Source organism: Jaculus jaculus, chromosome X (genome assembly GCF_020740685.1).
Source record: "Jaculus jaculus isolate mJacJac1 chromosome X, mJacJac1.mat.Y.cur, whole genome shotgun sequence".
NCBI lineage: Eukaryota > Metazoa > Chordata > Mammalia > Rodentia > Dipodidae > Jaculus > Jaculus jaculus.
Window position 1 is genome coordinate 99416539 of NC_059125.1, and position 23854 is coordinate 99440392.

Here is a 23854-nt window from a genome sequence, read left to right on the forward strand (position 1 = left end):
GCAGATTCTCCAACGGAGAGTAAGTTAGCACCCAGAAAATTGAGATAACACTTACTTTTTTGATAGACAGTTCGATAGGTGTAGGCCCTCTTATACCCCGTGATTGATGGTAGCTTGATATTGTAGAGTGGGCTTGTGTTTGGGTATGGTTCTGACTTGTTTCCCAGCTCCAGCTAAGGGTCTAGTACCACTGAGTGGATCAGTTAGCCAAATCAAGAGCAATTGATTCCTCACCATGGCTGTGTACCACTATTGCACTTGTGTGGGTATCACATCCGGTTAATTGTTACTACTTAGGTTAAACAATGTGTTGCTTGGTCACTTCCCCAGTCGCCTATGTAGCGCCTTCTGGCACTAGACATGCTGACTGTCTGGGGACTGACTCTCTCCTGGCTTCCAGCCATGTCATTCCATTTTAAGTGTCAGCTGCATATGGAGTCTTCAGCAATAGGGTCTTACCACTGGCCTTTGGTGGGTCATCAATTACTCTGACAGAAGTCTGTCATTGTTTTGGGAAACCTTGTAGGTTTCTCTGATCAAAAGCTCATTGTGGATTGTAGGCCCAAGCTGGAAGTGGGGGTTACAGGTCAGTGTCCACTAAGAAATTGAGGAAAAAGATAACTAATATACAAGAGTTAGAGAGGAGAGAGATAGAGGGGAGAGGGGGAGAGGGAGGGAAGGAAGATGTAGGAGATTTAGGTCAGTCTTGATCCTACCCTCTCCAGTGTCTTGTGGTTCAGGTGTTTCCTGTAAGGGACTAGTGAAGGTTCAGTCATTTGGTCTGTCTTTTAGGAAGTAGAATTTTATGGTACCATTGCCGTTTGGGTCCGGATTACTGTTTTCCACCCTTTGATTCCCTCCCCGCCCTCCCATCCATCTTATTGTCTTGTCCATGAGGTACTTGCTGGGTATGTAAGGCATCTTGGGCAAATTCAGGTTAGGTGTTGCAGATGAGTGAGACTATGTGTGGATTTTTTTTCTGTGATTGGGTAAGTTCGCTGAGAATGATCTGTTCCAGGTTCAACCATTTTTCCTCAAATTTCTTTATGTCGTTTTTTCTTACTGCTGTATAGAATTCCATTGTGTAGATATACCACATCTTTGTTATCCATTCTTCTAATGATGGACATCTGGGTTGATTCCAGCTTTTAGCTATTACGAATTGAGCTGCTACAAACATGGTTGAGCAAATCTCTCTGGCTTTTGGTTTGAAGGTTTTAGGGTACATGCCCAGTAATGGTATAACTGGGTCTGTTGGTATTTCTATAGTCAGCTTTTTCAGGAGTCTCCATATTGCTTTCCAAAGTGGTTGTACCATCCTGCATTCCCACCAACAGTGAATGAGTGTCCCTGCTTCTCCACATCCTCGCCAGCATTTATTTTCATTTGACCTTTTGATGTTGGCTATCCTTATCAGGGTAAGGTGGCTCTTTTCCAGATAGATGCAGATCCTAAGAAGAGAGCTGCCCCAACATACCTCAGAAGGGGCCCAACTGAAACTAAGGACAACTGGCGAAATAAGCAAGGGTGATGTTTTCCTGTGAACTGGATACCAGCACAAAGGGGAAGGAGATCAATGCAGAGAAAAATCAACTCCTACCAAATCAGAGAGCCAGAGCCTCAGAGGCCCCCAACACCTCAGCACTGAAGCAGACCAAAAATGAACCCAACATGGCTCAGGGAAATCTTGCGGAAGAGGGGGCGGAAAGAATGTCAGGGTCATGATTTTCAGAGACATTTATCATACTAATAACTGGGGGCTAACTCCACAATGCACGACCCATTTTCAATAACAAGGAGGGTCTAATGGGAGGGGGTAGATCACAGATGAGCCTAAATAATGGTACCAAACTGTCTGTATTTACTGAAAAGAAAACTAATAAATTAAATTTAAAAAAAAATTCAGTTAAGGAAAATTTTATATTTACTCAGATCAATGATAAATGTAAAGGGTGGCTGACATCTCACTCAAATTTTAAATGCCAAACTATTAACTCTCAGGCATATAAACTATTGGAACAGAACATTAGAAAAGTTAATTTGAAAAGTCAATTTGATATGGAATATAATTCAGGCTTTACATATCAGTACCAAGAGATTCTCACATTCTATAAATTCTCTCCCACCAAAGCAACTTTAAGGCCTTTCATCTCTCAGAAAGAGCCAAAAATTAGCCAAGTCTATACCAAACATTAATAAATGGAAATATAAACATTCTTGAATGAGCCAAAATCTAAACAATTTTCCTTCAGATAGTTAAATGTTCATATATAACAACTCCTTTGACACCAGAGTTATCAAGAGGATCAGGAACTTGAGGTCATCATTTTATCCTTCTGTGGCATAGAAATAAGGTGCTTCATGGTCTATTCAGAAGCTATTTTGTTAAAATTTTTATTTAGTTTTATTAAAATATAAACATAGTTGGAGCTGAGTGGTGGCTCACTGGGTGTAGTATTTGCCATGCACGAAAAAAGAAAAAAAGTTTAGGTCCACAGCACTCATGCTGGCCTGGAGTGGCAGCCCAAGCATCTCCCCAGGAGTCAGACAAAGAGCCAGGGAATCCCTGAGGCAATCTGACTACTAGACTAGTCAAATTGTCAAGCTCTAGGTTTATGTGAGAGACCTTGTCTCAAGAAATAAGGTATAAAGGGATCTAGGAAGATAGTCTTTGCCGCCACACACAGGTGAGCATATACATAGTAAGAATACCATAAACATATACACAAAAGTTTTAAAATATATACTGATATATTAATATGTACGTGTGTGTGTGTGTGTGTGTGTGTGTGTGTGTGTGTGTGTAATCTTTTCTTGTACTCAGTTTGCAGACACTCTCCACTGCCTTTCCAGAGATCTCTGAAGCTACCTGATTGATTTCATTTACTAGTGTATTTTGGGGTATATGGCAGTGTGTTTAACATTGTTATTCCATGGTGCCTTAGCCATTCCTTCTCAAAAGTCAAAGTAAAGAAAACCAACTTCTTATCATTTTCCTGCCTGGGACCCTGCATAGGTCACACTAGCAACCTAAAGACATTGGGATGGTAAGAGGACATCTTGCTTGCTGGAATCTGGGCTCACTATAGCTTCCACTAAGTGGTTACTTTATACTTTGTCTTTCTACCTTCTGATTTTTCTCCCATATCAGTAGATCTAACTAAAACTTTCTTAAAATATTACTTTGACACCTACATGACTATAGATATAAAATTGATTGGTCAAAAATTATAACTCCTGATTTTTTGAGACATATCAACAAATAGCTGTGGGAACAGATTGTAGCAATTTACACATGATTTTGACAATATCAAAATAAATTTTCATTTCTATCAAATTAAGACAATAAGATTCATTTGAATTTGCATTGTGACTTTTATTTTTTACTTTTACTCTTAAAAACACTTTAAACCCATTTTATTCTCTTAACAAAGTGTGGTAGTCATGCTTCCTGATTTAAAGATGAGTTAATTTGAGTTACTGTTGAGTGAATGGCTTTGTAAAGACCAGTTTTTAAGGGAAAGGTTGCTGCTTAGAATCCAGTTTTGTCCAGACACAGGTGTACTATCCAACTTTATGCTCAAGGCCAGGGTCTTCTCTTCTCTGTACTCATATGCCCATAAAGAAGATAAAAATTACTCTTTCTACAATTTTTCATATAAGCTATTCTTTCATATAAAATACATTATGTGCATGCTTGAAAGTTGTCAATAAAATATTTTTAAATGACACAAATATAATATTGACAAAAGGAGTTAACTTATTTGGCTCAGTAAAGAATAGTAGCAACTCAGATGCTCTTTGCTGGCCCATTCAAGGCCCTTTGCAATTTTGCTCAAAAAAGCCAAGAGGACTAGAAGAAAATATCACCAAAAACAAAGATTTTCCTGCAGGTGGGAGAAGTGAATGGGTAAATGTAAAGCAATATCTGGAGATAACAGTATCATGTGGAGGGTGTGTGGTAGCATCACTGGGAAAGCAAGTTTTGAAGCAGGGACCATTGTATTGAACAAAGGGAAGGAGAAAAAAGCAGGCTTCTCATTGATATTTGGGGATAGAAGGCCACTAAGCATCTTTTGAATCTTTTTTTTTTTTTTGGTATACATAGTGACCATTCCCTAGATCCTCTTCTTTATTCAGGCATCTCACTCCTGTGTAAAATCTACACATTTTTCATTCATTCCATAGTGCAAAAATCCAATTAAGAGTTAAAATTTCATTTTAGAACATTAAAACTAATATTTCCTTTTTGACACACAAATCATATATCACATCCCAGTAATGTGTTAGTATTTCTTTTTGATGAATTAATTATTTACTTCTTTTCCATTTTTCTTCAAGTTCCACTTAGATATTTGCTTGTTGGAACTCTCACATGCACATACACAAGAAATCTTTGTGCCTACCAGAGTTGAGGAATGAAGGGTCCATATAACCATCTTATAGACTGTATATGGCTTCTTTCTACCTAATTCAAAGCAATTCAGCCAAGTATATTGTGTTTATTTCAGGCTCCTCAAAGAGCACCTTGGAGAAAAAGAAGTTGAGTTGACTCTCATCTTTGACTCAGTGGTGGAAGCTGACTTGGCTAATTATACCTGCCATGTAGAGAACAGAAATGGACGGAAACATGCCAGTGTTCTGCTGCGTAAAAAGGGTATTCTTTTTCACAATACAACTATGACTTAGCTAGCCAAAAATAGCTATTGAATTTAAATATGTTTTCTGACTATATTTTATCTTTTAGTCAAACATTCTGTTAACCACTGTTATCCTTTTAAAGAAATGCATATTTCTTTCTATTCATAGTAACACAAAATGCCTATGACCCTCAAGAAAATTATAAAATGCAAAAAAAATGAAAAGAAATATTGTTATACAATATGTCAGTTGAAACAAATTGTGTCTTGGTTGTAATTATGTGTTACATAAATTTTGATATACATATTGACACTTAATATTTTATCTTTGTTTTATATTTTTATGTCTTATATTGCTTAGTTGAAGTGCTAGAAAACATCAGATGAGAAACAGTTACTGTTTTATTCCTAAATAAAATATAAATCAATAATATTATATAATAACAACTATAAATATTATAAACTATATTCTTTGATATGATTTATGACTTGGTACTTTAGTGAGTAGTTTGGCATTTATGGAAGATCCCTCGTTAGAGTTTTATAGATTGGGTGGAATTATATATAATGAGCAGAGAAAAGAAGCTAAATTCACAAAAGGGACAAAACTAGATATTGGAAAAACACTCTTAGCTGTATGATTGTCTTGCCCTAAGTCTTGGTCACAGCAAAAAGGCCAGATAGTTTGGGTGTTCATCTGGGAAAGGATTTTTAAATATAGTTTAATAAATGTTCATGATCAGTGTTCTTCTTGCTTAGGGTATAGGGTTAGAAGAGGTTCAATCAGCAACATCACTGGTTGCACCTACTGGCCAAGATGGAATTTCTATTTTCTTGCCAGGCCTGAAACTTGAGCATGACCAGAAGCTGTAGAGAAGATGAGAGGAAATATCTGAGAATGAGAGAATTAATCTGAGAATGGTATCTCTATCTCTGCAGCACTATTTCTTATTCAATTGTACTTGATTTTGGCTTAACATAAAGGAGTATTGAGGTATAAAGGAGTCTACTATGGAAAGGGAAGTCAGGAGAGACAGTATCAGGGGAGTCTGTTCCAGCCCTTGTTTTAAAATGACTGATTTGTCTAATTAGACTCCCAGTGACTTAGTTTCCTCATCTGTGAAATAGGGTGATAATATCTACCTTGTATTGTTTGTAGTTTGAATGAAGATGTAATAGATGCATAATGTATTCTCCCTTGGCAGTGTTTCTTATACTGAATTTGACTAATTTCTCCTCCACACACCATCCTACATTAATTCAAGCAGCTGTCATGTGCAGCTACCTAGAGGAAAAGGTCACTTTGTTCCTAGCCACTTTGGTCTTTTTGAGGTTCAGCGATTCTCTGAAGCAGAACCTGCTGCTGCGCTTCTCTATCCTTGAGCAATTTGGGCAGTGTCTTGCTACTAATAGGCACTTGGAATACATTCTGATTGAATAAATAATTAAATTCTCTATTACTGAGGTCTCATGTGCAGCAACCATGTGTTATGTATTACAAGAGAGTTCTAAAGAAAATAGATATTCACAAATCTATGAAGAACTTGTAGTTTCTGAGGTGGTATGAATTCAAAGGAAAAAAAAAACATTTAACAAAATTTAGACAAAAATGTACACACATTTGATAATTGGTAGGTAGCAAAGCTATTAGGGCCCTAAAATGCTACCTGTGAAGAAATAAATAGTCTATTTTAAAATAAATCCATTTCTATTTAATAAGTAAACCATCAGCTGGCACCTCTTAAAGATTCTAGAAATCTGAAACTCAAACCAAGAATCACTGTAATACTCTGATATCTTCTGTAAGGGAGCCTGTCTAATATAAATACCTGACAATATTCCTATTTTCCTGACATATAAATAAGTATTTTAATTCTAAAGATTTGAGGTTTCTGCTTCTCATTCCCTAGGTGAATTTTTTCAGTTCCTATATCATGGCTTTACTCATTATTTATGTTGACAACTTCCAAGTTTGTATCTATAGTCTGTATTTCTCACCTGAAGTCCAGACCTAAGCACTTTTGCTTATTTAATAATGTTATTTACATACATCATAATCATATCATATTATCTTGTCCCAAACAAGATTCTCCTGTGTATAGACTGATCTTCCATTATTTTCCTTCTCCTTCTTACTTTTCTTCTTCACATTCACCACTGTCCTTGTTGCCTAGGCCCAAATTCATAAAGCCATCCTTCATTTCTATTTTTCTCTACTTAACATCCTATATCTGGGCTGACACTAAAATCCATGGCTCAACTTTCAAAACCTATTTTGGCTCTGACTACTTCCCCCAACTTCATTGCTACCATCTCAGTCTTAGCTCCTAGCACCAAGTGAATGATATCCCAATTACTATGGCCTATAAGTCACAACAAAATCAGTTTATATTTCTGATTAAGTTTTCTACCACAGTCTGTCTGATATGGCATACCACCAACTTCTCTTTGGTTTCTCATGCTCATCTAGCACAGTCCTGCCTCTGAAATTTCTCGCTATTTCTTCTGACTAGAGCACATTTCCACTAGCTGCCCTGATCATTCCAACCCTTCACACAGGCATCTTCTTATTTATGACCTATTGAACAGACCATCCATGACCACTCATTACCTTTCATTTGTTTCTTCTCTCTAAATTGGGTCTGTTTTTATTGTATCTATTACTGTTTAATATTATATTACATGATTTGTCTGCTTGTGTTTTTCTTCCTACCATTAGAAAATGAATTATGTTAGATTGGGGAGTTTTCCTGCTTTATTTATGACTCAACTCATAGTTTATAAAATATAAGTGCTCAAAAGTTGGATGAAAACTCTTCTCATAGATGACCAGCACAATGGGGTAGGAGCAAGGCTTAAAAGGATTGGTAAGAAAAGATTCAATCTATCCTTGGATAATGCCAGCTCTAGGTTACTTAAATACATTTTCTGTGTTCAAATATTTGGGCTTTGGAGTTTGGTGTTGAAATGCTTGAGAAATAATGAGCCCAAAATATGAAAGCTTCAAGATTTGTAAGTGAGGATTGATTTTAAATATTTGTATTCAATTTTCTTGAAACATTGTATAACTTAATAAAAGTAGTTCACATTCTCTGCTAGGTAGCAGGTAAATTTTTCACAGTATCATTACCTTTTCCTCATTTAGTCTTCTGTGGTGCTTTCAAAAATATGCTAGAACTCTAAAGAAGAGCAAAATCCCCATAACTGTCAAATTTTGTGTCAGACCTAGCTTTATCTTGTCTTGAGAGAAAGTTCATGAATTTCATTTGAATTTTGACTTTTCCAGCTTTATCACATGGTAGCATGACCTCATTGGCTGTGGAATTCTCACCTAGAATATAGTTTGTTTATGGCACAGTAACTTGTTAATAAGCTGTAAGTCAAATATTTAAGATCCCCTAAGTGATCATTATGGAGAACAAAACATGTGATGAATCCTTTCACAACCTAAAAAGGACCTTTTAAAAATGAAAATTTATATCATATTATCATGATAAGAATTAAAATAAATAATATACCCTTTAAAATGTACATTCCCTACATGTGCCTATCACTTTCTTTTATCTGATTACTAACCAAAAAATACAATTAATTATACTTTTGTTAGAAGTCCATCTGAAATCCCACCTCTATTGTGATACAAGAATCTGAACTTAGATTAAAGAAATTGTAATAATTATTTCTGTTGCTCTGCACATACCCACTTTCCCACAAAACAAAATGCTGCTTCTCAATCTCTCTATCCCCAGAACTTCTCTTCTTCCCTCTCCCCAAAAAATCATATATGAATCCATTCAGTTTGTGATAAAATAAATTCTTGGACTGGGAAATTTATACAAACATGAATTAATTTTTTGTAGTTCTGGAGACTAGGAAATATAGGACCATGGCCCTAGCATATTTGTACCTGGTGAGGTCCTGATCAACATTTACATATGAGACCTCATCAGAATAGCCTTTTAACATTCAAATTCCTACCAACATTCTTATTATAACCAGTTAGGCAATTCTTAAATCTATTGAAGCTTTCCCTGCAGATCTATTTTTCTTTTGAGCCCTCAGAAGAATCTCTCACATGGCTCTTTTCACTAGCAATTGACTTCAAAACTCTTTTAGACTCTAACAATTACTGATTTTCAAAGCTATGTTTATATTTTTTGGTATTTGTCACAGAAGCACCCTACTTTTTGGTACCAGTTTATGTCTTAGCCCATTTGCTAACAAATTTGCTATAACAAAGTATTTTATACCAAGTAGTATATTTATTTAAAACCTAGAAATTTGATGCTTACAGCTCTAAAGGCTGGCACACTCAAGATCAATGTTCTAGCATACTTGATGTCTGGTATGGACCTACTCTTTATAGATGGTGCATTTTTTATAGGTAAACAGACTCCTGCAAGCTTCCTTTATCAGAGAAACAATCCTGTTCCTGAGCCCTCGTGAACTAATTACTTCCGAAAAGACCCACTTCATAATACCATCACTTTGGGTGCTAGGTTTCAACATATGACATTTTTCTTGGTGGTTGGCATCAAACGAAGGGCTTCACATGTACTAGTCAAGCGGTTGGCCATGAGAAACCTTCCTAGATCAGTTTAACAAAGGAATTGTGGAAAGATAGCAAGGTTGTGAACACAGCAGAAGTCTTCGACTGCAATATCCTTACATATTGAATAAGTTGTGAGTCAGAAGAAAATTCAAATATTCCCAGATTTCCTCTTTTCTCACCTATTTCCTATTTCCTTAGGATGCTCTTTTTATAATATCGCATTTTTCTGTTCATACCAAAAAACAGTTATATTCAGTTATATTCAGTCTAAGAAGTATCAAAAGAAATCTATAGTACTTTGAGCGAGAGTAAAAGGTAAAACACCATAAATATTTGCTCCCTGACTAGTTATACTTATGAAGTAACCATCAGACACAGACATTTAGCTTCTCAATCAGGAAGTATCCCTATCCTCCTGACATGGAAAACAGCAGCTGCAAACAGAATACAAAATAAAAGCCAGGTGTCATTTGGTTGGTGACAATTTTACCTTCTGATTATAGGATGGAGGTTTCCCTTGTGTTGTGACTGCCTAGCTGAATCAAAGAATACTCGTTGGTTCTCAGAGAGCCTAGCTCCACAGTTTTTAACTTAAACAGCCACCATTATGTAATATCTCTGAAAGACATTTTTATAAAATGGACCAAAAGGTACTTTTCACACCATGATTTTCTTCCATAAATTTAGTGCTGAAATGGATGCTGGCAACTTGGGAGTACAAATTGTTCCTGCAACTTTGTTCCATCTACTTAATAGCATCTGAACCCTGTAACTATAAAAGCTGCTTGGAGAAAAAAAAAAAAAAAACTCCCACTAAGTGACTTTGAAAATAGTTGAATGCTGTTCTGACTAGAGAAGAGAGGAGAGAGGAATTGAGTGACAGAAGGAAAATAGAGAAGAGAGAAAACCACCAGAGTATTTTCAGCTACAGCAGGAGAAACAAAAGAGCATTTTGGATTAAGTCAATCAATACAATATGATGAAAGAAAAGATGGTTTATAGTGTAATAAAGAAAAGTGTGTTGTTTCCAATATAGCACCAGGGATTTATAATGTATTATTGATAGAAGGTAGTGAGAAAACAAGCCAAGATGGTGATTTGCTTCCCAACAGAGCACTCAAGCAAGCTTGTAGTATCCTTCATATAGAGGTAGGTAGTGGTTTCTAGGGAATTACTTTAGAAGGAGAAGAAATGGCTAATGTGTGGTAGGATTTTTACTCTTACTTAAAATTTTGTTGCTCTCTTTCAAACTGAGGTCTACTCGCAATAGGTAGGACAGAGGCAGATTCTTCCTGCATGAGTCCCCTCAGAATGTTCTTTATTGACAATTTACCCTTCATTACATTTGCTCTCTTTCTTTTCCCCATTCTTCCTCCTCTTTCTTAGAGTGCTAGAGGCTTTAAATTTGTGTTTCTTCCATTTCACTCCATTATTTCCCTGATTGCCTATACTAAGCCTGTCCACCATCACCTCTTCTTTCAGTCCACTTCTTTGAAAGATTAAATTCCTTCTCTCCACACAAAATATAACACTGTCTGTTGTATGTGAGAACTCATGGATACCCTTCCTCCCTCCATGGCTGTAGCCACAGTATTCTTCAGCAACTCTCAGTGAAGTTTGCTGAGTTCTGGCATGTTCCTTCATTCTGTCTGATGAGTTGTCGGTTATCTTCCCTTGGAACTGAATAAACAGGGGTCAAAATCCACCATAACTAACACATTGTTGGGAAGTGCTGCTGATACTTCTATGGAAGATCAGGTAGAAGGCTTCCTGTTGTCACCTTCCAAACAGGATCATATAAAGCTGTGGTGCAATAAAAGACTTTTGAAACAAATTTGGAGACCTAGAATCATGCCCTATTTGGACCTTGACAAAATGATTCAAACTACAGAATCTCAAATTCTTCATCTACATATTTGCTAAAAATTTATGTGCTACAAGATTGTTTACAGAATAAGTAATAGACTTGCTCAAATGTGTATCTATAGTATCATATATTATCTCTATAATATATACATCCTTTTAATAAATTGTAACATGCTAAGTAGGTTATAGTTCTTATATTGACCCTGAGATATCTTTCTTAAGCAATGATCCCATGTAAAGATAAAGGATATTTACAGAAAGAAGTGACTATGTCATAGGCAGAAATTTGATTTTAAGGGCACCCCAGAATTGATCCATTCAAAGACTCTGATACACAAACTAGAGTGTTATTTTCTTTTCTAGTAACTAGTTACATAGTAAACTGAGTTAGTAATAGGATAGTTGCTTATTAAATATAGAGTTAGATTAGATGGATTCTACCTAAACTTATATGCAATTTCATTTAAATATGAAGAGAACACTGAATGTACTTGACACTTAGTAAGAAATTTATTTCTGGGGATGGAGAGATGGCTTAGCGGTTAAGCACTTGCCTGTGAAGCCTAAGGACCCCGGTTTGAGGCTCGATTCCCCAGGACCTATATTAGCCAGATGCACAAGGGAGCACACACGTCTGGAGTTTGTTTGCAGTGGCTGTAAGCCCTGGCACATCCATTCTCTCTCTTTCTCTATGCCTCTTTCTCTCTCTGTTGCTCTCAAATAAGTAAAAATAAACAACAAAATTAAGAAGAAATATATCTCTGGTCAGGTTTCCCTCAGATTTAGCATTTCTCCTCTGGAAAGTGCAAACCTCAAGTTCTAAATTGTCCTCTGAATTTCCATTTTTCCTAAATTCCATAATTACTATATACTTTCTGATGCTATCCTCTTTAGATTTGTTGTTAACACTAATTAAGCTATACATAATCTGTCCTCTGAGCCTGGGAGACATTATTATGTAAAGCTTTCCATTACGTGTTAATTTAATTATTCAACTCTCAGAGTTCCAGCAACACCCAACAGGAGCAGATAAAGTATGAAATAGCCTGGTGTTGGCCAAAGAGACTATGTGATTAGCTTACATTTCTCATTCTGTGTTTGTTCTACTTGGTATATTATATCACCTATCTATTATAGTGATTTATTCAAATAAGTAGGGTAAATGCATAAGCCAATTCCTCCCACTTTCCTTGTATTAGATTATTTTCTCCTGAGGTAAAGTTAAACAGTTAAATTTTGCAAGCTCATTAGATTTTTGTTTTATTCTGAAAGTAATTTTTGTGATGTTATTCTCTTGTAGAAGAATGTGGCCTGTGGCTTGAGAAGTAAAGGATAATATTCTCATTAAATAAAGTCATTTAACAGAAAGAACAAAACATTAAGCATGAATCCAGACTAAAAGGCTTTAATAGACCCCTGGTATATAGTTAGATAAAAATATACATGGGAAATTAAAGGGACTTAAAATTAACGGGGACTACATATTTATTTTTATATCTGGTACATTTAATAGTAAGTTACACAAATCTTTAGAATATGGTTAATTTTACAAAAATGACTAATACAAATATATCAAGAATGAATTGATAGGCAAGGATATTCTCAAAAAAAGCAAAATGAGTAATATATCCTACATATTAAAAATATAGGGAAAACTCTAGTGTTGCTGTATTAATTACCTTCCTGTCAAATCTGTTTATTTCAGATTTAATCTACAAAATTGAGCTTGCAGGGGGCCTGGGTGCAATCTTCCTCCTGCTCATAGTTCTGTTGGCCATCTACAAATGCTACAACATTGAACTAATGCTCTTCTACCGACAGCATTTTGGAGGAGATGAAACTATGGATGGTAAGCCATCTCTTCTTTCCTAACTGTAAACCAAAGGCATTTATTTATGATCAATTAAGAGAGTATTTCTTAGGAAATACATGTTAAATAACTTAGAGGTAAAGGACTATGACATGCAAAACTTACCCTCAAATAATTCAGAAAAAAAATGTTTATATTTGAAGAAAGAAAAGCGAGAAGAAAATAATGACAATAGGAAAATCTGGATAAAGGATTTTTGCCTGTCTTTGAAATAGTTTTATTTTTGTAATGCTTAAAATAGTTTCCAAATAAATGTGTAACATAGAGATGTTATTTGGTCCAAAGCCCAAACAATTGCTTTCAAAGACCTTTCCCTTAGGAAGAAACAAGAATCAATTCATTGTTTTGTTTCCTTGTTTGTTTTGTGGAGTTTTTTTTTGTTGTTGTTATTTTGGTTGTTGTTTGAAGAATTAAAACTTACATACAGATCACTTTTTAGCTATTGCTGTCATCAAGAAAGTAAACACATATGCAAAACAAAAAGTGAAAGCTGTGGGCATACTGTTTTTATTGCTCAAAATACATATTTTGGATGCTTTTAGTACCATTTTCAAATAATGACTCAAGAGATACAATTTCAGAATATGTTTCTTATAGTTTAATGTGCAACATACCCGACAGGCTCGTGTGTGAACACTTGGTTCCTAGCTTGGTATACTGTTTTACAATATTGTGGAGCCCTCATAGGAAGTGTGGTATAACTGAAGAAAAGAGGTTTCTAGAGGGCAAGCATTATGGGTATATTCTGGCCCTAATTCACACCTTAGGATTTTGCTTCCTAGTCCTCCAAGATAGGAAAAATCCACCTCAAACTTCTGCCACTGTCATGAACACTGAACATGTCTTCCCCACCATGAAACATTGAATCCTTCCTCACCTAAATTTCTTTTGGGTATTGTGTCACCACAGTGAGAAAAGTAACAAATGCAGTGTCTTATAAATGTATTATATTTGTTTTATATGGCTTTTATAAATATTAGGGACAAATTATCAATAAATAATTATATTGAGCCTTAATTCTTTGAACATTCAAAATTTTTATTTTTTTCAAGGAAACAAATTGGTATTTTTTTTATCAATCACCATAACAATTATATCAGAGCCGGGAGTGGTGGTACACACCTTTAATCCCAGCACTTGAGAGGCAGAGGTAAGAGGATCACTGTGAGTTGTAGCCCACCCTGAGACTACATACTTAATTTCAGGTCAGCCTGGACCAGAGTGAGACTCTACCTTGAAAAAACAAAACAAAATAATAATAATAATAATAATAATAATAATAATAATAATAATAATGATGATGTCATTATATATAATATCTTTAGAATCAAACTACTATTAGACTTGGAAACATATGAACAATGTCTTAGGCAAGCCATTTTCTTTTAAAAATACACTTTGTATATAGCTCCTTACAATATACAGGTTTAAAGCCAGGCATGGTGTTTCACACCTTTAGTCCCAGCACTGAGGAGGCAGACATAGGAAGACCTCTGTGAGTCTGAGGCCAGCCTGTGACAACAGAGTGAGGAACAGGTCAGGCTGGTCTAGAGTGAGACCCTATCTCGAAAACAAAATGTAAAATACAGGGTTAAAGCAGCACTTATTTTACAGAAATAATGAAATGCTAATATGTTCCTCAACTTTTTAAGTAATGATGTCACCTCCAAAAAGAGAATTAAATTATTTTTGCTTTTTTTTGATGTGACACCAATAATTTTGAGGAAATTGGTTTTATTTTATTATTTTTATTATATAAATGGTGACATGAGTGGGTCTTATTTGACTTTTATATTTTCACAGTAAATTGGGGCAATGGTCCTTGATGAGAACATAAGCATGCTCATATCAAGTTGTGCATTTATACAAAAAGTATAGCAAAGTGTTTAAAAGTGCTACAGACTATTGTTTAGACATATCTTCAGAATGAGAAATTAGGGCCTGCTCTGTTCATAATTCTATGTGGGAAAATGTGGTCAATTGAAATCTTTATATACACCATAGCTAATACTAAACAATTAGATGAAGTATATCCTACTGAGGAAAATGTTAGTGATTCTCAGGTATAAACAAATGGCTAATGTATCCAAACACACATACACACACACACACACACACACACACACACACACATGTATGTATGTATGTATGTATGTATGTATATAGGGGCTGGAGAGATGGCTTAGCAGTTAAGCACTTAAATGTTTGCCTGTGAAGCCTAAGGATCTTGGTTCAAGGCTTGATTCCCCGGTAGCCCTGTAAGCCAGATGCACAAGATGGCGCATGCATCTGGAATTCATTTGCAGTGGCTGGAGGCCCTGATGCACCCATTCTCTTTTTCTCACTCTCTCTGTACCTGTTGCTTTCAAATAAATAAATAAAAATTAAAAATTGTAATATATATATAAATATATATGCATGTACATTTATAATTTATTCAGAAGAAGATGAAATGAATGTACCTATGATTCATTTGTTTTAGTTATACTTTTGAACAATTTGTTAATCTCAGTAAGAAACAGTATAATTTATTATGCTACTCTCTAATAATTACTTTCACCACCTATACCCAACTACCCAGAGTAACTGATCAGTTATAATATACAGTGAGAATATTAAGTTCATGCAAATATCAATAGATTTTTATGAATTAAATATTCCATTTTACACCTTTATTTTTAATGTGTCCCACATGGTCAAAAGTATCCAGTGATAAACAGCACTTTATTTGATTCTATTTCTTTTTTTAAAAATGCTTTATTTTATTTGAGAAATAATATTGTTCAATATTTTCTTCACAAAAATGAAATTACATTTTAAAATAAAATGAAGATAGGAAACAACTTATATTTACTGAGTGGGAAAATTATCTTTATTTTTTATATTTTAATTTTACTTTTTAATAATTATTTATAAATTAGCTTATAAAATACTAGACATCATTACGGCATTTTCAAACACAAGTTGTTTTGTTTTAGTTTATTATTTTCTCCTTTCATCTCCTCACTCCCCACTGACTCGCCATTGAACTTTGAATTTCAAGTGCAAATCTATGTGTAGGCTAATGGAATATCAAAGTCACCAAATATGTGGTAAAGATGAATAAATCAAATTTAATATCCCTTTAGAAACATGAAGTTATATAATACTAATATCAGCAAATAAACTACCAGAGTCATCACTACTTTATTGAACTGTTTTGGCATCTTATATACATTTGCTTTATATTTTCTCTTTGATTATATCTATAATAAATAAATAAATAAATATGTATATATATATATATATATATATATACTCCTGAAGTTTTTTATAAGATGATTTATGTTTTATAAAATAAAATTCATCCAATAATCTTTGCCATTTTAGGCAATTTCAATTTAATTAATTTCATGTCAACTCACTAAATAAAGATTGCTTTGTTTATTTGGCTTTTCAGTTTTCAGTCATTAAACGTGTTTTAAGTGTTTACCATGATTCATACATTATGCACCATGCTTTTACTTATAGACACCAATTAAATCTATGTCACGCACATATGCACATGCAGGAAATATATTAGGCACCACATATAAAATGATCAACAAGGTCCTACAGTTTTGTTCTCTTTCCAAGCTAAGTTTTGGCACTGTGTTCACTATAGCTACAAAAGAACTGGAATGGCTTCCTGATGATGAACAGGATTAAAATTAGATTTTAAAACATGGCTGGACAGGTGTGATAAGAAAATTCTTCCACAAATAGTTTGGTTGTCTTCATAACTTCTCTCTTCATTAGGAACAGCATATTTATGGTGACCACTGTGCCAGCCATCTTCTTCTAGCACTCTGTCTGTATTATTCTCTATTATGAGCTAAATCAGCATGATTTAGTACAGAAGAAGGCTCATTAGTGTTGTCTATAAAGGTGGTATCACAGAACTGTCTTTTGGTTGTAAGACAATTTTCAAGTCTGGCTACTAACCTTGTTCACATCATGTTGTTGCTTTCACTCTACCCATCTTGTTCCCCTTATGAGCAACAGCTGTGGCTATTCATGAAAATTTCTTGGCTTTCTACATAAGGCTGAAGTGCATTTTTAAAGCTGTGGCATCTGTGTCATTGCTGGCTGACTAGCTACCATGCTGAAGTTTTTGGGACATCTGACATGGTGGCTTTGAAAACTCTTTCCTGCTCTGGCCAGCCACTATAAGCTCTTCACTTTTAATTCTCCTCCTCTTCCTTCTTCTTTTTTTAAAATTTTTCTTTCATTTTCTTTTATTATTTTTTATTTTTATTTTTTTGTTTTTTTGAGGTAGGGTCTCACTCTAGCCCAGGCTGACCTGGAATTCACTATGGAGTCTCAGGGTGGCCTTGAACTCACAGCAATCCTCCTACCTCTGGCTCACGAGAAGTGGGATTGAAGACATGCCCCAACCTGCCCAGCAACCTTTAATTCTTCTTAAAGGCACATGACTGAAGCCAAAGTAACCATTTTCCAAGGGGATATGTGTTTCTAGAATGTGAGGTAAAATTTATTATCCAGACATGTCAGATATTATTAACTTGTTAAAGACATTAGCACAGTTGATATGTACATAGAATTAATATGTAAAGGGAAACAATTTCTGAGGGGAAAGTATTTACAGTATTGAACTGTATAATATTTGCATATATTTGAAGCAAGTAAAGATAAAGCCAGGAATATTGTATGTCTAGGCATGTATTCTGGTTAAGTACCTAAAAGTTCTGGTGAGACGAGTGACCAAGTTGGGGATCCACTGAAGATGGCCAAGCTTGTAGTATATGCACAACTAATCACTATTGAGTGAAATCTCATGCAGCTGAAATTACGTGAGTGTAGGAGATGGGAAAGCTATCAAAATCCCAGTAAATAAGATTAGTCTGACATGAAGTTTGAGGCAGCAACACTATTCACTAAGAACAATGAAGCATGTTCTGCTCATAGGAATAGAGCAGTTTGTCCTTTGGCCTATTTTCTTCTTCCAGCTGTGTATCATCGGCAGCACTGAGTCCCAGGTGAGCAATTATAGCTGGAGAAAGTCAAGGGCTTGCAGGTGCATCCTGCACTTGATTGGAGTAGGAGCATAGGTGCTAAGATTTCCAGGAGGTTCTTGTATTAGCCTTGCTTATGAACATTCTCAGTTCCAAGTAGAGTTATATGTACAACAGTGAAATGTACCCAATTTGTAAGCCAAAGTATCTCTTCAATGATCCAGGACAGTATTTCCTGCACATCTGCTTCTAGGTAATCAAGAAACCTACATAGAATCAAGCTAAAAAGCTTTCCTCATTGCCCCAGGCACCATTTTACATAAATAATCAGTTGCGTTCATGAATGGTGAGGGGTATAATATTACAAGAATTATAAATCCAAACATAGGCTTCTCACAATAGACATCCATGCCACTCCTACAATAGAGCATATCTAGCTTGTTTTATTTCTATAGTTTACACCTCACTCTGCAGACAAAACCAAAACATTAATTACCTAGTTCAGTGAATGACTACATATTCTAGTCTGATCATTTTAATGGAAAACATTGAAGTGTTTTAGAAATGAATATCAGTCTTTCTAAATTATTATTTGCAGATAAATGGAATTAATAAATAGTTCTAATTTTACATGAGAATATGCTCAATGAATTGCTTTTGAAAAAAATAAATTTTCTACAAAAAAGGGAACTTTGGAAATGACTGCAACTTTTCTGATGTGAGGCTACAGGGAATAATATGTTGAGTAGCTGTGTTCACTAACATTTTATAAAAAAAATGCATGAATAAATGCACGTTTGTACTTTAGAGACACTGGCTCCAGGCCAACACTGCAAAGGAAGGGAAAAGTAAGCTCCCAAAGCACAGTTAACTCCCTGAATAAATGTGGGAAGAGAAAACATGATGGTGACAGTATAAGGATATATACTTGAAACAAAGGCTTCCTTTGGAACTTGTGTCAAATTAGTTGGCTATGGACTGATCAAGAGTAACAGGCAATGTATTTGTATAAAACCCAGCTGCTGTCTCTGATATTTGGTAATGAACTGCTTTTTGTATATGAAGATGACGACACTAACCAACTGGAAGTTTAGCATATGCTATGGGTGGTGTCTCTAGGAGCGAGTCTGGATTATTTCAATCTTCCACACTTTAGGGCCATGCTTCTGTTGGATCCCTGGCACATATTTGTGGAAATAAGGTACAGTTTGTGACCAAGTACCAGAGCCAAGCCACCTGGCACTTAAAGGGTTCAAATCCATGAATTTGTTCACTTTAGTCTTGCATTCAAACACACTGAGCTAATCTTTTATACACATCACCAAAAGTCTCAAATAAAAATTCTGTCCTTTATTGTGCCCTGACTGTAAGTGGCCTAAAATATAACATTTTAGTTCCTATCATATTAATTATTTATGTTGAAATAACATGTGATTTATTTTACAATTATTAGATAGTCACTAATTACAGTAATTCAGCTTATTAGTATTTATAGATTTCTAGAATTCAAAGAGAACCTGGTATTTACAATTGCTTTTATTGTTGTTACTGTTGTTTTTCAAGACAACAAGGAGTATGATGCCTATCTTTCTTACACAAAAGTGGACCAAGATACTCTAGATTGTGACAATCCTGAAGAAGAGCAGTTTGCTCTTGAGATACTGCCAGATGTCCTGGAAAAACACTATGGATATAAACTCTTCATCCCAGAAAGGGATCTGATTCCAAGTGGAAGTAAGTAATTGCAAATTTTGTATTTCAACAGTCACTTTCCTTTAGCAACTTCCAACTTTTTAGAAAATTATTTCTCACAGTTTTTTTAATTGAGATTTATGTGTAATACTTTTTCTGACTTTAGAGCATATGAGTGTTTTTGAAGGCATTCTCACTTGTATATTAATTATTTTTAAATTATACCATATCAGCAATAATATATTCTTTCAGTGTTACAAAGAAATTATAAAAATTTATTGAAAAACAAAAGCATAAGAGGCAGTTAAAAGTATTTCAGTATGCTTCAGTTGCAAAGCTGGTCTTCTGTCAATGTGCTTCTACTTTTACCCACAATCACTGTCACCAATAAGTATGAATCTTTGCTTATAATCCTTGTTATTCACTATGCCTTCTCACTTATTCATAGATTTATGAGAAAATTCACTAGAAATTTATATGAAACCAAATGGGTACTTTCACAATGTATTTAGTATTTAAGTATTTTATTTTTATTTATTTATTTATTTATGAAAAAAGAGGGAGATAATGGGTGTGCTAGGGCCTCTAGCCACTGCAAACAAACTCCGGATGCATGTATCACCATGTGCATCTAGCTTATGTGTACTGGGGGATCAAACCTGGGCCCTTAGGCTATGTAAGCAAATGCCTTAACCACTATACCATCTCCCAGCTCTTATAATTTTTTAATGTTTATTTTTATTATTATAATTAACAAGATGTTTCATATGGATGCATCATGTGATGCTACCCTCTTTTCCCTTGTACTTGCTCCCATTTCATTGAGGATACTCCTCAGTAGGGTTGTAAGCATTCCCCATAGGGTTTTAAGACATACCAGACATTGTAGGCTTGAATACTACTTTTCAGTAATGCTACATATGGAATGCTACACTACAGCTTTCAGAGTCAATTCCATTTCTATTCAAAATATGTACTTTGTTTTTGCTTAAAAAAAGTACTTCATTTGGATTGTGTACGTGGTACCATATAAGGGTAAAATGGAGATACCTACATTGTATTTCTTGTCTTCTAAAGACTTTCATAAATGTCACTGAAGTTGGGCACAATGGCAAACGCCTATCATTCCAGCACTCAGGTGGTTGAGATACGAAGACTGCCATTAGTTTGAGACCACCATGGGCTATAGAGCAAGTTCCAAGTCAGCCTGAGCTACAGAGAGACACTATTTCAAAAAATATCATTGAATAAAAATGAAGGTACTCTAACTCATTTGCATATGTGTCTGTTACTATCCTTGAGAAGGAAAGATCAAACTGCTGATTATAATTCTAAACATGTTAATTTAAACACATGTTAATTACTAAATAAATTTCATACTTTTGGTATTTAATAGTATCTAAGATAATTTCACATACACTATGTCATTTCATATTTATAATAACCCTGTATTGAGAGAAAGAACAGGTATTCATGTCCTTATCTTACAGATGAGAAGCCAAAGGCTGAAAGAAGTCCAAGATCACATGGCTGGCAAACTGTAGAACTGGAAGTAGAACCTAGATCTGTTTGACTCCCATTCTCATTCTGCTAGATCATGCTGTTCCTCAATAATGTTTATTCAGATTATCTTCAGTACACCATAGTCACTAAGCTGACAAGAGAAAAATGGGAACCACCTGAGTTGTGGGAGTTCATCTCTTTTCCTAGTGAGCATGGATTTATGTCTCTGTGTGTATTAACACACACACACACACACTTACATGTGCATTTGAAAGGCCCAAAGAAAACACAATGTGCATGTCCACTTATCTCTTCCAAAATAACAACCTACCAAGCTTCTTCCCATACCCCCCTCTTTTTATCATTTCCCCCATTTTCATGACTTGAAGTTTCATTCTCTATGAATTGATTCCTCAAGATATATCATAACACCTCAGTGTCATTTTTATTCTGTGTTTCTCTCCCAAGTTCAGTGTCCCTTGTATCTTTTGCAGTACTAATTCTATCATCCTGGCATAAAAATGAATTTTTGTTGCTCCTGAAATGTTATCTTTCAACTTCCTGCATCCTTTCCCTGTTCCATCAAACCAATTGTTATGTATACATCCCTGATCATGTCAAACCCCATTGAACAAAGTTTATTTTTTTTCTATTTCCTCCAGGATAAAACTAATTTTATAATCTAATGTTCACACAGATTTTCCTCCTAAATTTGTTACTCATCATAGCCTCTACTAAAAACTTCTGCTCTAGCTAAGCTATGCCTTTGGTATATAGTGTGTGTGTGCACATTCAATGCTTTTATTTCTTTCTGTACCCTTGTTTTTGTGCCCTTGAATACCCTATTTATTCTTCATATCACTTTTTCTTTGAAAAGTCCATGATAATATATACAGCCCCAACATTCATGTTGTACAAATGCTATTTGAGTGTATATGTGCAGTCCTCTGATATTTCATACTGTTTTCCAGCTTTATGTAGCTTTCTATATATGTGTATCTTGTTAACAAGATTATAAGCTCTATAAAGATAGGTACTGTACCTAATTTATCTTCATACCTATGTTGTCATCTAATAAGCTCATTTGGCGTTTCATAGATACTTGTGGATTTTTTTTCAAGTGTTGTTTTAAGATAACTGGGGAGAATGAGAATAAAATAAAAAAAGAATTACAATTTTTACATGACAGTGTTTCAAAGTAATTTTTAGCAAGGGAAATGTTAACTAAATGTATATTTATACTATAAAGTACTTATTAGAATAATCTCTATCCTTAGAATACATATTACATCTCTCCATATATAAATATATATATATATATATATATATATATATATATATATATATATATATATATATATACAATATACCTTTTAGATATTAGAGAAATATATATATTTAAGATATTCATTAATTAATGATAAAATGGTTAAAAACACTTCTGTTTTTGATCTACTTTATTAGATTGCTATATGTTATTTTAACATTTTGTCAATGAATCTTGTTAAGCATGCAAACTCTACTCAATTAATTTTAGTGAATATATGCTAAATTATTTAAAGCTATACCACATTACCAAAACTGAATCATCATAATACTCAATGTGACACTAATTTCTCTGTCTTCATACTTCCATAATTGAAAGTGAAAAATGTCAGTCTTATTTTCAACATTAATGATCTTCTGAACTAGAAAGGAACACTTCTCTATAAAACATAGGAAAGGGTAATAGGATCACAGGGAACACTGGTGTTGAACTTTACCTAAGACTAGGGAGATGACATTTGCTTAATAACTACTGAAGTAGATACAGTATGCAGGTGGAAGCAAGTTGGGAAGGGCATGAGTATAGGAAGGTGTTGCAGTCAGGTTTACAGTGCTGGTAGAAATCACCCAACCAGGAACTGTTTGTGTGAAAACATAGGTTTATATTGGCTCACAAGCTCAAGGGGGTAGCTCTATGATGGCAGGGGGAAATGATGGCATGAGCAAAGGTGGACACCACCTCCTCGCCAACATCAGGTGGACAATAGGTGCAAGAAAGTGTGCCAAACACTGGTTAAGGGGACACTGGCTGTAATACCCATAGCCTACTCCCAACAATACACTGCCTCCAGGAGGTGTTAATTCCCAAATCTCCATCAACTGAGAACCTAGCATTCAGAACACCTACGTGTTGAGAGACACGTGAATCAAACCACTACAGAAGGATACATTTCTAAGCTATGCCCAGTTAACACTTCCTACTGATAATAATTCAATATATCAGTTTTTTAATCAAGCAGTTTGTAGAATGCTTTAGCAAATCAATGGGTTGTGTAGCTAAATTGTTTGAAATGTGTTAGTTGTTTTGTGATACCATACATAATGCAAATGTCCTCATTGATCCTAGAGTACAAAACTTATAAAAACATCAGGCATATTAACGCAAAGCGAGAAAATTCCATTAGGTATTACAACATACCTCACAAGAGAGGATAAGGAGTAATCAACTAGTTTACTTAGGCAACCATCATTATTATTTTAATAATGCAGTATTAAAACACCCAAGATGATATTATCAGGATGGGTAGAGTTTGGATAGTACATAGAATGCCATTTAACATTTTCAAGACTGTGTAGGGACTTGATCCTGGGTACTTGATGGTGAACTGGAAGCCTTCGTTTATAATCAGCCATTTGGGACAACTATGCAATTTTTAGATACAACCACTGGAGGGTGTTTGATTTTAATCCT

At 34.8% G+C, this 23854-nt stretch overlaps 1 protein-coding gene across 1 annotated transcript in view; it reads left to right on the forward strand.

Annotated features, from left to right (window-relative positions):
- Il1rapl2 (interleukin 1 receptor accessory protein like 2) overlaps window positions 1–23854 on the forward strand; it is a 1146491-nt gene that overhangs the window by 1111885 nt on the left and 10752 nt on the right. Inside the window, exons 8-10 of the mRNA XM_045139829.1 lie at window positions 4512–4657; window positions 12764–12907; window positions 19486–19656. Coding sequence (XP_044995764.1) covers window positions 4512–4657; window positions 12764–12907; window positions 19486–19656 — 461 coding nt within the window. The remainder of the gene's footprint in view (window positions 1–4511; window positions 4658–12763; window positions 12908–19485; window positions 19657–23854) is intronic.